The sequence below is a fragment of the Crotalus tigris genome, unplaced genomic scaffold (genome assembly GCF_016545835.1).
Source record: "Crotalus tigris isolate CLP2741 ecotype Arizona unplaced genomic scaffold, ASM1654583v1 scf7180000023687.2574627, whole genome shotgun sequence".
Taxonomy (NCBI): Eukaryota; Metazoa; Chordata; class Lepidosauria; order Squamata; family Viperidae; genus Crotalus; species Crotalus tigris.
Genome location: NW_024100118.1, coordinates 977,921 through 993,055, shown reverse-complemented (window position 1 = coordinate 993,055; position 15,135 = coordinate 977,921). Strand labels below are relative to the sequence as shown.

The 15,135-nt window shown below is 34.4% G+C and overlaps 1 protein-coding gene across 1 annotated transcript in view; it reads left to right on the top strand.

Annotated features, from left to right (window-relative positions):
• MAP1B (microtubule associated protein 1B) overlaps positions 1–12,760 on the top strand; it is a 66,193-nt gene extending 53,433 nt beyond the window's left edge. The window contains exons 6-7 of the mRNA XM_039320704.1: positions 3,351–3,589; positions 6,479–12,760. Of these exons, the coding sequence (XP_039176638.1) occupies positions 3,351–3,589; positions 6,479–6,634 (395 nt within the window). The 3' untranslated portion in view covers positions 6,635–12,760. The remainder of the gene's footprint in view (positions 1–3,350; positions 3,590–6,478) is intronic.
• Positions 12,761–15,135: the final 2,375 nt, after the last annotated feature.

Below are 15,135 nucleotides of genomic sequence, written 5' to 3'. Positions count from 1 at the left end.
TACATTCCAATCCAGTTCAATTTAAAATTGGAATGTAAAAAAAATATATTGCTGTGATTTTTCATGAAATCTTTTCTAAACTGAGGGGGGGTGGAAGAGATAAGAAGCAAAAACAAACTTAAACCCTTTTCATGAAAAACATTATAATTTGAAAGAAAAAAAGAGAATGTTTATTAAGAAGGTTCCCTAGTCAAATCAAAATAATTGTAGAGTGCAGAGTTCTTTCATGTTAAAAAAAGGACTAGAAAGTCAGAATGAATTTTAGAACTTAAATATTCAGATCATTTAACATCCCTCACAACTCTTAGGATTTTAAAAAAAGGCATCAAAGTTTGTCATAATAGCTGATATATTATTCCTTCTTGGAAAAATTGTGCTTCAAATTGGGATTAGATGGAACATAAATAAACATAATCTCTTGTTACAAGAAAATTTATGGAACTATCTTTTTGAACTTTGCCTAGGATAGCAAAAGTAAAAAAAAAAACCTATTCAAATTGATGTGCCTATCCTTCTGTAACTGTTCACTTCAAAAAAAAAGTTGGATTTTAAAACCCATAATTCTTAGACAGAAAAATCCAAGTTATGGAATTGGAAGCTAATGTATCAGTTATTCTGCTAGGTACTAGTTTATAGTTATCATCAGTATTTGAGAAAGCAAATGAAAAATTGCTGTATTAAGAAATGATAATATTTTTGTTGGTAGTTGTTAGATAATCTAAAACCTGTGCTTAGAAATCAGAATAATTCAGTGTCAAATCTGATTCAACAACATTGGAAAATAGCCTTAATGGTTAAAATGATGGGGACAATGAAGAGAACTAGTTACTATTTATAGTTGAAGATAATGTTCTTCTTAATAGTAGTAGTAGAATACTGCTTCTAATAAACATAGCAATCTGTGGTCAGATACTTAGTTTAAATATAGCCACTGAGTATTTTGTTACTCTCTGCTAAGTTAAGTGATGATACTAGTGCTTCAATTTATGTTTAAATGTTAAAGAAACACATTTTGATACTGCTGACCTTGGAAAGGCTATTATATAGCCTGTTATTATCATGGGTTTCACTGGAATTTGAAACCATAATATTAGAAAGAAATATAAGCTGCCCAAAATCGTTGAAAGTTAGGTAGCATATAGGTTTAATACATTATTATTGCATACAGAACAATGTGAAATCACAATACATTATTATTACTATCTCTTCACGCTGTTTCTTTTTTAAATACTTGCATCTGATCTTAATTTTATTATCTTAGTCTTCAGTCTGATGTTTCACTTTGGGACTGAATTTGATTTTGCTTTTCTAATTTTGTTACCCAGTTGTTCTATAATCATCACTGCTATACTACAGGCAAACTGATTGGTCTGTTTGATAGAGGTTATTTTAATCTTTGCAAACACCTTATTCACATCCTTCATTATAGGTGCCAAATCATTATAGGTGCTGTCTGCCTGTCTATTAGTAATTCTGCATATGCCATAATCTCTTTTAATTCTTCTTTTGGGGGGATGAATTCATAGGTTGTTTCCATATTAGCCTGCACTGGTTCTATTGTTGATAAATTGATAAGTTATTATTCATGTAGTTTATATCAATTGCCCCTTTATATTTATTATTATTATTACCAGGTTTCTTTGACTATTCTACTATTTTTGGGGGGAATCTCTCATTTTTACAATTTTTCAGAACTGAATTTGTTTCAGTTCTGCTTCCCTGAATATTTTATTTTGGATAATGAATCTTTTTCATTATGCTCTGTCACACAGTCAGCCAAATATTTAGACTGGCTTTTACATTTTTATCTACCTATCAACTTATTCCAAAGGGGTGATAGGCAGATATTGTTGTTTGAAGTTGTATCATCGTAGGTATCATCACAGAATGTAAGTAGTTCCAAGCAAGATTGCCTTTTGCAATTGACTGATGATGATTTTTGTCAATGCTCCAGATGTTTTGGAATGATGTATTATTATTATTATATACACAGCAATGTGAAATTATTCTGTAGCACCATTTCTTTATCTGGTGTTGGCCTTCAGAGACATTGAGTTCTTTCTTTTCATCTTTGATTAGACTGCACTAACATCTTGTGTCTGCCCAATAATGTGACAGTAGTTAGACAACTTTAACTGATCTGAAAAAAAGGTCAGACCTAGTTAATAATTGGGTAAGTTAATATTAGGCTATAGGCTAGAATGGGGGTGTTTTAAGAGTATCTTGGCCATGGGCAGGAACAAATTATTTCCATTTGATTTTTCCAAGGAAACTAGAAAGCAAGCTTCTCTTAATGTTGTGCTCCTGAATCTCTTATATTTCACATTCCTTGAAATATGTGACATTCAGAATCCATGTGGTATAGTACTTAAGGTGTTGGATTATGAGCAGGGACACTATGTTTGGGTGTATGGATGTATATACATATGTACATATTTATCCTTAATAGTATTAAAAGCATGAATCCTGGGTATATACATAATGTGAAGTAAAATAAGGTGATCACCAGGATAAAATCATAAACATAAATATTTAATCTACAAAACCAAGTGCAGAGCCAGCCAGCCACATAAAAACGGACTCCCAGATCCAGCATTTTATACCCTGACAATGTCGATAGTGTGGCCCATGAAAGCTTGGTTAAACATTTATGTTTATGATTTTATCCTGATGATCACCTTATTTTACTTCACATATGTCCATATGTAAGCAGGGCTTTTTTTGTCATAGAACACTCAGAACGGAGTTCCGGAACCTTTTTTGGATGGAACCTTGTAGGGTAGGCAAGGTGGGTTGTATGACATGTGTGAGTTCCGGCACCTTTTTTTTTTTTTTTTTACAAAAAAAGTACTGTATGTATGTATGGATGTATTCTGGTCCATATCTGCCAAGAAAGCCCATTGGATCGCTTCAGCCCAATTTCTTTCACAGTTGTTGTAGGGAGAAAACAGGAGGAAGGAGCAATATGCATGCTGCTTTGTGTTTCTGTACCCAAAAAATGGAATATAAATAAAATCAAATGAATGCATTGATACATATACGGAAATGTGCATGCATACATATGGTTAATAACTTATTATTTTGTATGTGTCTTGTTCTGTTCACTAAGTACATTTTTATGCTACAAATATCTGATTTTATCAACTGCTTAAATTCTATAAGATAATTCAAAATTATTAAAAAAATACATGAACTTCACAGTTGGAGCTTGTTGTGTCAGTCTGTCCAGGTTGAGTTTATCATTAGTAGACAGTGTGTATTACCACAAACTGAGACGGGTCTTTCTTTCTTTCTTTCTTTCTTTCTTTCTTTCTTTCTTTCTTTCTTTCTTTCTTATTTATTTATTTTAGGATCTGGAAATGGGAAACCAACAAAATCTATAGCTGTGCCTCCAGGACCTCCTATGTATTTGGACCTGGTCTATATTCCCAACCACAGCAATAGCAAGAATGTTGATATAGAATTTTTCAAGAGGGTGAGATCATCCTATTATGTTGTGAGTGGGAATGATCCTGCTGCTGAAGAACCAAGCAGGGCTGTCTTGGATTCTCTGTTGGAAGGCAAAGCTCAGTGGGGAAGCAATATGCAGGTATGTTCTCCAGAATCTGTAAAGTAAAGGAAAAACCATTAAAAATAAGATGCTAAGAATAATCTTTTAATTAACTGAATTCAGTAACAAAACCTAAAGGGGAAGAGCTTACTTTTGTTTAAAATCACAAGATAAGAAAAGTGGTACATCTAAATCTTCAACAGTTGTCTTTTCACTAAGGAGAGTTGATTGCATAATTTATAATAGATTAATTGTGTATTCTATGTGCAATACTATGATCATAGAGATAGCACTTCCTGTGGCAAAATGAATATTTCTTTTTCCCCATTCCCTAAAGTGGGATTCCAACCATGAAGAGTGAGAACTGCAAGATGGGTGGCAAATAAATTTGATAAATAATAAGGTGGCCAACTTTTTTACAATGAAAAGGAGGACACAAATAAATTCAAGAAAAAAATATCGTAAATAAAAGAAACATTTTATTCATTGCAACAATAATACAGACAACTTGCATGTGCAAAGTTTGCTGGCTGGGTGTTTTGACACGCTCAGCAGCAATTCCTATTGGCTTTCAAAAGCCAATAGAGGGAGTAGCACAGCTCATGCAAAAGTTGAAAAAAAACCCATCAAAAAAAGGTGCCGGAACGCCGTTCTGAGCATTCTATGAGAAAAAAAAAGCCCTGCAGATTAGTCTTCAAGTATCAAAAAGGAGGACATGTAGGAGGATACTTTTTGAGGGAGGACAGAACTTACAAAAGGAGGACTGTCCTCCCTAAAGGAGGACGGTTGGTCACTTTATAAATAAAGAAAATAAATAATAAATAAATAAAATTTTGGATAGCTCCTCTTCCCTGATTGCTTTTGCGCTCAGTTTTCCACACTCCCAAACCCCCAAACTCTGATATTGAGAAGAATTTGAAAGGGTTGATGCTTAGAGCAGAATGGGATCAATGAAGATCCAAATGATCCTCAGCACTGCTCATTTTTCACTATAAGTCCCAATGTTTGAAAATGGATCTAGGTGGATTCACTCCCATTGGAGGAAATGGAAAGACTTCTTTTCCGTTGAAGAACAGAATCAAGAAAACAAAGTAGTGAACATTATTTTCTATTCCCACTTAGCCAATTTGTTGCTGGCAGGACTTTAGAAAGGAAAGCACCAGTAAGATTTTTTTTAGTTAACTAAATATTTTAAAAAGAAATAAAAATAGATCTGTAAAAAATAAAACTATAGAGAATGGAAGCGATCTCACTGAAATGTAAATCAACATTGAACCACTATAATATGAAGTTTAATCCAGGAATTTCTAGAGGAGTATAAGTAGATTACTGTATTCTATTGTTCACTGCTTGCTCTGACTTGTTTTGATAGCCTAGAAGAATCTTAGCAATTGGGCCTATAGTTGTATGTAAGTGCAGCAGAGTTGTTGTATGTCTTGCCATAAATTCCCTTCTCATTACTGTTTTTGAACAACATCTTTCAGACAAAGAAATAGTCTTATTAAAAATAAATAATTTAAACAGAAAAACCTTCTTTTGAGAATTAAGCAAAAAAAAAGTTGTGCTAATCTTTTCCATCCTGTACATTCTCTAACTGTGTTGAAATATAAACTCGTTTGGAGGTAACAGATGCAGTCCAACACATCTGGAGGGCATCATGGTCTGGAGGAATAATGTTTAGGCCACTTTTCTCACATGAAAGAAATGAACTTATATTTTATCAAATTTGTTTCTATGTGTGCGTAATTAATTTATTTCCACTGCTTAATGATATAAAGCTAACTTCTAAGATCATATGCAAAATGCTTTTCTCTTTAAAAAATACTTCTTGCACTTTTTACATTTATTTATATCTATTTAGCTGGCCACTTATCTTGCCAGTGTGACTCTGGTTGGCTAGCATGAATCAAAATGCAATATAAATACAATACATATGTTAAAAATCTACTTAGCTGCATACTTCCCCAAATATAAGACTTTGTTATAAAAGTGTAGAAAGTACATAAATAATAGATGCAATATATTCTCATTAGTATTTCTCTGGATATAACAAGGTTAATGGTGCCCTAAAATATTGCTCTGCTTTTCAAAATCCATCTATTTACTATTAAAACTCTCTTTCCCATAACCTTTAACTGGGCTAAACAATGCCTCCTAGAGCAAAAATTTCTGAGTCAAGGTACCTCAAATAGGCTAGCTTATGGCTCCAAAAACTGGGAGCCATAACTCCTATGGAATTGAAATTTAGCAGATTTTATAAAACATTTTATCATATAAACATTACCATAAAGCAATTTATGTCATACATTTCCTGTGCCAATGTTTGAGAGTGCTATCTAGTTCAACATCGGCTATTTTCAAGGCAGATACACTTCTGAATGTATCCCAACTTTTCCAGTGAAGGCAGTACATTATAAACTCTGTCCCTATTGAAGGCATTGAAGAATCTGGTAAGGAAATGTCTCTGAAAGGATGGTCCAACAAGTCACGGGTTGTCTAGTATAGTAGCTAATTGTCTTCCTATGTCCAGTTCTGATGATCAAGCTTTCCCGACTGACCACTCTCCAGATGTGTTGAGATGGTCTGAGGATATTATGATTGTAATTCCAACACATCTAAAGGATGCCAAATTTGGTAAGATTTTACACAGGTGTTTAACATACTAGTTGGTTGGTAGTGCAGTCACAAGGCTTTACAAAACTCTCAGTCTGAGAATTTCATGTTTTAGAGAATTTCAGAATGCTCTGTTCATTACTGATATGATGCTGTAGGGGAGGGATTCATTTCCAAAAATCGCTGAACCATCCCCCCAGCAAACAACTTTCCATTCCAAGATTGTGCACATACATAGAGTGTCAGTACTGTAGTGAGATTCCTGATCATTCTTCCTTTTGTAATTTCTTCTGTAATGTGCTTTTTGTATGACAGGTGACATTAATCCCAACGCATGATTCAGAAGTGATGAGGGAATGGTACCAAGAGACCCACGAGAAACAACAGGATCTTAACATCATGGTTTTGGCAAGCAGTAGCACCGTTGTTATGCAAGACGAATCTTTCCCTGCATGCAAGATTGAACTGTAAAAAAAAAAAAAAAAAAAAGCAATGCATTTCAACTTTAAACTTTGTTTCCAGAAATTCTTCAATTTGAAAATACTTTTTCTAAAAATATAATCCATTTAATTCAGCTGCTGAACTATATATACCTGCCAAATGCTATACTGTATCAGAGTGATGCAAGTCACTATTTTTTTTTCAGTCTTTGCTAATTGCTAAGGGAAATAACAGTATTCCCACCATAGGGTTCAAATTACTGCAAAACCTGCAGATTCAGGTTCATCTTCATTGAACACTTAGGAAACCATGCACTAGCAAACACTGCTGACTTCTGCCAGGCTGGGGGCATTTGCTCTTGGAAGAAACAGAGAAGGTGGAGAGAGAGGAACGGAGGGGGAAGATGAGTTGGGTGGCATAGAGGAGAATAAAATAATTAACTCTGCATTAGTTACAAAGCAGTCAGTGAGTTATCTCCCGCAGTCTAGCATCCTAGAGAAAGAAATATTTGTTTTTTTTTTCAGAGTAGGCATATTTAATTTAGTGACAGCTAGAACATTTAAACAAAACAGAATGTGGTTTTGAAGGAACATTGCATTGGAAACAATATTATTGGCAACTTCCCATTCAGTGTTTCATTGTCACATAACACAATTCTCTTAGACAAGATATGCAAGTAGTTTGAATCCCATTCAGTTTACCATGCAGACATATTGGTCTAAGGCATGCTCCCAGCGAAAATTCAGAGTTCTTTCAAATTTAACAAACTTGCATGCTAAAACACCCGGGTCACTGACAAGTTTACTGAAGCAAAATACCAAAGCAGTTGGGAGTACCTATGGTAGACAATTTGCCTTAGAAAGTGACTTGAATGTACAAAGATACTTGATGCACTTATTTTTTAATGCAAGATAGCAAGTTTATAAAACATCTGTGTAGGATTATAGTTACACCAGTACAGAACTATGCGTGTGCATGTGTGATATTGGAAACCTCTCTGATTGGTCAAACAGCTTGGTGCTATGAATTATGTATGTAAGTTGAACACTTTATTGGTGCCCCTGAACAGCAAATCTTGTTTGAAGTTATTTTTTTTCCTCTCTTTTTCCTGCTTCCTGGAAGCATGAAAGAAAAGGTGTCCAGTACCAGAAATTCAAATAACAAAAGTATATGAGATGTTACAAAAAAGGTTGTCTGCACATCTGTACAGTCTTTGAAGCTTTCCTTCATCTTACATTAGTTTGACTGTTAATTTAAAAGTGAATATGGGGACAAATGTACAGAATTTTTTTAGCTGTGCACGAACTTTTAATAGATGAATTTTTAAACATGTTTTGTTTACAGGAAAACGCAGAAAAAAAATTAGGTGAAGGCTAATTTTTTTAGTAGTTTTGTAAGACAACACGTAGTGTTATTTTGGGTTCTGGTGAGAATGAAGTACGATAAGCAGTACTGTATTTATTGAACATAGCTGACTGCCAAGGATTATCTTATGGGGAGCACACTAGCAATATCCTTATGTGTTAGTGGTCAAAGAACTAAGGACTGAAAGGTTAGTTTACTTTCTTTTAAGCAGGCATCTTGGATTTGGAGCTATTCCATGGCTTTATGCAATCTAAGGAGTCATTGGTGGTGGCACTATTTCACAGTACCAATAAACACAGCTTACGACTGGGGGCATTGCATGAAACCATGCTTTGTGACATTACAAATAGCCCTTTGAGACACCTGTCAAACCCTCCAGTGTTAGTTGGGCAGCAGAGATCTTGACCTAATTTTTCCTAGGTATTCCTTTATCCTACACTGTCTTAAGTAAAATTAATTGAAGGATCCCTCCCCAAAGTAAAACCAGAACAGGGTATACTGTATATAATGTGATTCTGTGAAATCATAGAAACGTGCAAAAAGTAATCCTGGTCACAGATTTTAACTGTTGAAAACCTCAGCTTCCACGTTCTTCAAAACTTCTAGTTCCTAGAATTACAGGAAGGAGAGCGGCTGATCAGGATTTCTTACAATCAGATGGGATTTACTATTCCACATCTTTTCAAATTAGCACAGAAAAACAAAGTATGCAAAATTTATTCAGGTATGCATAATTTCTACAGATTACAGGAATCAATTTTATGTGTGACTAAGTTTAGATTGTTTGGTCACACATTACTCCACTTGGCTTTTTAGCAGCAGCAGTTGAGTGGTGATGCTGGCATACCACACAGTATGCAATCACACTACTTTCTCCTTGCTACTACAGCACCTGCTAGGGTTGCAGGGGTCTCTGGTTCTTCCCTCATCTTCTCAAACATGCCACTATTCCATTTATTCAAACAAATTACATGTGCCTAGTCTAGTGCAAACTTACTTGCTTATTTTTTAATGTTCAAGACCACCTCTACCGGGAAGCCTACAATTTCATTTTAAGACAGATGGAAACAAAAAAGAAAAATAAGAAAATGTGTGATAACAGAGGTCTGATAATAATATATCTTGTGCTGGTATAGTATTTTCATGACCAGAGTACATGTTATCACTACCTGTAATAATACCTCCATTATACTTAATGTTTTACTTCACAGTTCTGTACAGACTTTTCACAGTCTCATTCTCTCCATAATAGGAATTTGTATTATTTTATGCCAACCATGTTTTCAGAAAGTCTGATTTCATTAAGTAGTGGACAACTACAGCATTTTGTTTATTATATGTTATATAATTTATTTTAATTGTTACATTGTTTTTATTTTATTTTGCTAATTTTTATATATTTTAATATTACTTTAGATCCTTTTTAATTTGAGCTGGGTAGCTCAATTAATGCTGTGAAATATTGTTTTTGTTTTGTGGATTTAAAAATTCTAATATTTTGTTTTTGTTTGACAATTCTAGTAATGCTACTTTATTTATTATTTTACCTTTATCCAAGAAACACTTATGTTCTTGTAGTGCTTTATTTTTCTTGGAACAACGTAGATAGAAGCTCTGTGGGTTGGATCCCAAGTCTTAAATAAAAACTGGTATGATTGTGGAATGAAAAGCAAGGGAAAAATGTATTTTTGAAAGAAGCCAGATAGCTGAACTCATAATTGTGAGTGCTGCATTTGGGAAATGCAGCAGTGGGGAAAACATTGTCCTGGTACCCATTAAATAGAAATAACTACATGTTATTTGATATATTCCTGAATGTTATTCTCCCATACCTCATCCCCTTTCTTAGGCCAACAGTTGCTATTTCTAATACAATTCTACATAATCCACTAACCAAATGTTCATCCACATTGGATGACCCAGGCCAATAGTACTTACAGAAGGTTAAAATGTAAGAGTTTACTGGACAAAGATGTTACTCTATCACATTGTTAGCATAATGATTGTCCTTTACTTATCCACACTGGCCACCTTGAAAATATCTGGGCTTCTTAGCAGTGGCCATGCTGGCTGGGGAATTCTGGAGAAATTCATCTGGAGAGTTCCTTAATATGGAAAGATTGACTTAGATGACTTATTCTGAGCGGGTGCCAAGGGATTGCAATCAGCTTTGCCAACTTACAATGCAATATTCCATTTATTAATTATTGTTTCAAGATGAATTAATTTTATGACAAACAGATCCCACATTTTGCTGTTTTTAAGCAGAATTTAAAGGATTTTCGCGGCAGGAATATGTTTAATTTTCGTCTTGCCAAAAAGAAAAGGAAATGTGAACAGTAAGACAAAAACTGACTAGATCATAGAAGTTGTCAGTCTGTTTTGAACTGAACTTCTATGAAGATTATTTCTAGTTCATGCTCAATAAATATTAAATATAGATTTAAATGTGCAAAGAGGAAATTACTTTGCTGCCTCCAAACATAGCAGATGTGTACATCAATAGGCCTGTTGAAGCAATTGTCTGAAATCAGCATAACAGATAATTATGTATGCCATATCAGAAATCAGCTCTGTTGTGTGCAATAGGACTTATTCCCAATAAACATATATAGGATTACCACCTTAATGGAGTTCAAATTTGGCCTTGACATTCCTTCACACTTTAAGCACGTTATTGATCCTCTTGTAGAATCAGAAATGTAGTTAGATTGGGATTTTTGTATGTGTAAATTTCCTATTTCTATGTTTCCAAATGGTTGAACTCTAATCTTTAATTTGGCAAATCTTGATTTTTATGGGAATATATATTCTTTTATGACAGCTTTCCCTATTTTACAGTGGATTACAATTTCCAGTGTTGTCAGCCAGCATGCTAATTGCAAAGTTTGAGAATTTATAGTCCAATAACTCTTGGTTTTTTGGGGTGGAAGTATCAATTTGTATAGCTTTGCTCAAAGGTCTCATTTTGTATTACTTCTCAAAGGTCTCATTTGGCATCATTGATTCTAGCATTAGAATGCTTTTTAATAGTCTGTTTTCTGACAACTTCCTCCTGAGAGTTGAGGAAAATTTCAGGAATACTTCTGAAAGTACAGGGACATATAGTGGGCATGACATTGGCATTTGCCCTGCATATGAGTTGATGTGCCTTTAGAGCCAAGCCTATATTTTTAAGTTTCTGACTAAAGCTATGGTAGTAGGCTATACAGTGCTTAAACAATTGTTTTTGAACAAGCAGGCATAGGGTTTTGAATGGCAATCAGGATTGAATTTGAATGGCACTCAATTCTGGATTTCTGTTACTGTTGTTTTAGGAAGCTCCTCTAGACCAAACTAAATGGAACTAATAGTTGTGTTAATCACAGCCCTACTCAGTTAGTTTAGTGACAGTCAATCTGAAGTACCATGAATACCGATATTGTGCTCTGTTACTCAGCACAGATTACTAGAAGCATGGTTCAATATTAATTAAATTAATAATTCAATATTAATTAATCAAACAAAAGTAGAGTGCTATATGCATTCCAGAAAATTTTACCGTTGGTAACATTCCCCTCATTGTGCTGTTAGGATAGTACTTTCCCATTGAATAAAATTCAGTGACAGTTTAGTTGAAGTCACATTCAAACTTAAAATGGATCTTTTGCATGCCTTTACATTTTCCTATGGTGGGTCTAATTTCTGCAACTACTATGTTTTAATTGATCTTTCATTTTTCATGATTTGTGTTTAACTTCACATACAGTAGTGGATGAATCCAAATGTGTATACAAATATATTTAGCTGTCTTCAGTAGATTAAGCAGTTTAGGAACCTTGCAACACAGAACTAAGAAGCTGTTGGTTGAGGAAAACATTCCAAGATCTCCCAGCTTCAAGGAGTTAATTCTGCATTTCCTATATCACAGGTCATTTCTCCACTAGCAAGCATCTTTTAGAATCATCCCAACATTGATGTGCCATGATTAACAATAAAGAGGACAAATTTTACATCACTGCAGTGATAAGTGGATGATGCTATGAAAACATTTTTTAAGACACTCACTAGTGGGGCAATGGCCATAGCCTTTTTCTCCATACATAAGTTCTAGCTCAGAGATAATTTTGTAGTCTAAAAATATTAGTACTGGGGAAATGTTATATTTAAACTTACCAAAAAAATTGTAAGTGCTCCTTGATAGTAGAAGAAACCACAAAAATTGTCTAACTATTTATATACATTTGGAAACTGCATTGCTTGCCTTGTTAAGGATCTTTGCTTCTTTTTTTTAACAAAAATATTTATTGTGATCTTATAAAAATAACAAAATAAGAAAGCAGCATCAAAACCTTGAACATTTGGGGGGGAATTGTTTCTCTACACTAAATTAGTTTAGGAGCTCTAGTTGCCCAGAGCGACTGTTATATTCATACAAGACTGGGCTGTAATTACACCGGAAAAAGCACAGTTCTAAAAGTCTAGGATGCTTTCACATGATGGCCTGCAGCCATTTTGATTCTTCCAAACCATGGAGAGAAAATCTTGTTGTCGTGGCTGAGAAGCACCTCACTCCTCTCTCTTGTTCTGAATGGTCTTGTTTGTGTCAGTCTGCAGCTGTGTATGGTTTTATGTCTTATAATCCTTCATCACCTCTATCCTATCAAGTCATATCTAAAGTAGAAAATTAGTTTCCAGTGAAAGTAATATGTAGTGCTTTTATGATATTTGTGTGCAATATCCCCTCTTCCATTGAGGATATTTGATGTAAAGGAAATAAGCTCAGTTCCACAATAAAAAATTAAAATAGTTCAAGTCTTGTTGGTTTTTTTTTCCTTTTATTTGTAAAGATGCAATTTCCATCTAAAAGAATCACAATCACGCTATTCCCTTTTTAAATATATAAATTTAAAATAAATATTTGTATTTATAGTAGATGTTCTAGTCAATAGAACTATACTAGAATAAGTAAGAACTATATCATTGTATCATTTTCATGAACAGATATGCCCTTTCCTATTCAATGGGGTGCTTATGAAGTGCTAATTTTGCAGTTCTAATATTTTGCACCTATAGCTGTCCAGCTTTTGCCAAACTACAACTTCCCAGCATCTCTCTCTATTGGCCAGGTTGAATAAAAACTCAGTGCTTCCCTTGCTTTGAAGGTGGAGTTAAACTACTATGATTTAAGGTTCCTACTGAAGCAGTATTATCAATTCTCACCAACCTGACCTATTGAAAAATGGAACGCTTTAGCAATAAGAAATCCTAATTTGAGTCAAAGATTTCACCAATATATTGTTAGCAATTTGTTCACTTTGGCGGAATCTACAGGAGCTATGGGGAAATTATACTAAAATTAATGAACAATTAGTTAATTAAACTGCTTGCTTGCCAATACAACCTTTCAATATATTGTAGGAAAATGGGATATTTGGCCCTAAATCTGCTTTGTAAAGTAGTAAACACCAAAGATTCTCACTTTGGTGTTATTGTTTGACAGCAAAGAAACATAATTTCAATTATAGCAAGTTTGCATTTTAACTAGGGCTGAAAATTATGTAGTTCAATCATTAAGCAATAGCAGATTACTCATATGGGAAGAACTACAAATTCTTGATCCGTTTTTGGCTTATATAAGGCAAATTTCTTTAGAACACATTTTTTACAAAGTAGCAAAAATTATTTATTTTAAGGATTTTTCCTGTAAGTTCCAACAACAGTACCTGACATTATATGTTGAATCTCAATTCAAAGACTTGTTTTTTAAAGAAGGTCTTCTGAAAGGCCACACGCCTCTTCTGGCAAAACAGCCATTTCTGCTTAAGCCTCCTTGTAAATACAATATCCTATCACATAGGAAAGGTTTTTTTGATTGACTAAACTTAAAGTTTAATATAAATGAATAGATTACATTTATATTCCGCCTTGTCTTTGAAAGACTAAGGTAATCAGCAGAGATCTTATTTTCATTTTGATCCATGACAACCCTATGAAACTTCTGAGAGGATGACTCTTAACTCTAAAAGTTCATGACTGAGAATGCCTTGAATGTTGGTCTCAATCCTAATCCAATATTTTAACAATTAACCCCACTGGTGCCACATCCCTGACTCACGTTTCTTGAAATTAGGAGCTGAAGCAAGGGATGCTCAAAGATGAAAAGTCATTGTGTAGTCTAGGGCAGCAACTCAAGAGGACAAGGACTACTAATTTTTCAGATTTAAGAGGACAAATCCATTATACACTAAATTCATCTTTTCTACTTAGCTATGACCCATAGACTGGATCTTGTTGTATTGTTCTCTATGAATAAGTTTACTAATGTTTATTTATTTACCAGTTGTAATGATATTATCCTGTGTCTGGGACAGCCAAGCACTAACAGTGATCTGAGACAAAAGGAAATCCTCTTCCAGTCAGTGTTGATTCTTGGTGACTGCCTAAATTAGAGCCCACAGTTTTCTTGGCAAGATTTTCAGACATGGTTTCTTGCCGATGCCTCCTTCTTAGGGCTGAGAGAGAGTGACTTACCCAGGAATACTTAGCTGCCTTTGTGCTGAAGATGGAACTAGAACTTAGTCTCCTGGTTTCTAGCCTGGTACCTTAACTATTAGTCTAAATTGGTTCTCTTTCATTGGCTTAAAGGCTACTTTTTAGCATGCTTGCATAATCATTTGACTAAGACAGGAAACAGGAAAAAAAAGAAAAACCAAAGAATTCGATAGAAATTTCTATAACACCAGTTTGGAGAAACAAGCAGCTAATTGGTGACATTCTCTGAATAAAAGACAGCAAAGGCAAATTGGATGGTTCTATAGAAAATAGGACTCTGTAAAACAGAAAAGATAGAAAGAAATAAAAACAGCAGTAAATGATAAAGTTGGAATTCCAACAAAACTAGAATGACAGAGGGTAATTCCCATTAGGAGTTACTATGGTTCAGTCCATAAATCAGAATAAGTTAGACCTCAGTATCTGATTCAACAACTCCTCCCAAATGTTCCTGTCCTAACTGCTTTTTAACATCAAATGCAATATCATTCTTAGAAAGTAACAAGAAACGGGTTCCTCCCTAGTGGTCTTCTCACTCTAGAACAGTGGTTCTCAACCTTTTTAATGCTGCGGTCGTAAGTCGAGGACTACCCAACCAGTCGTAAGTCGAGGACTACCCAACCGGTCGTAAG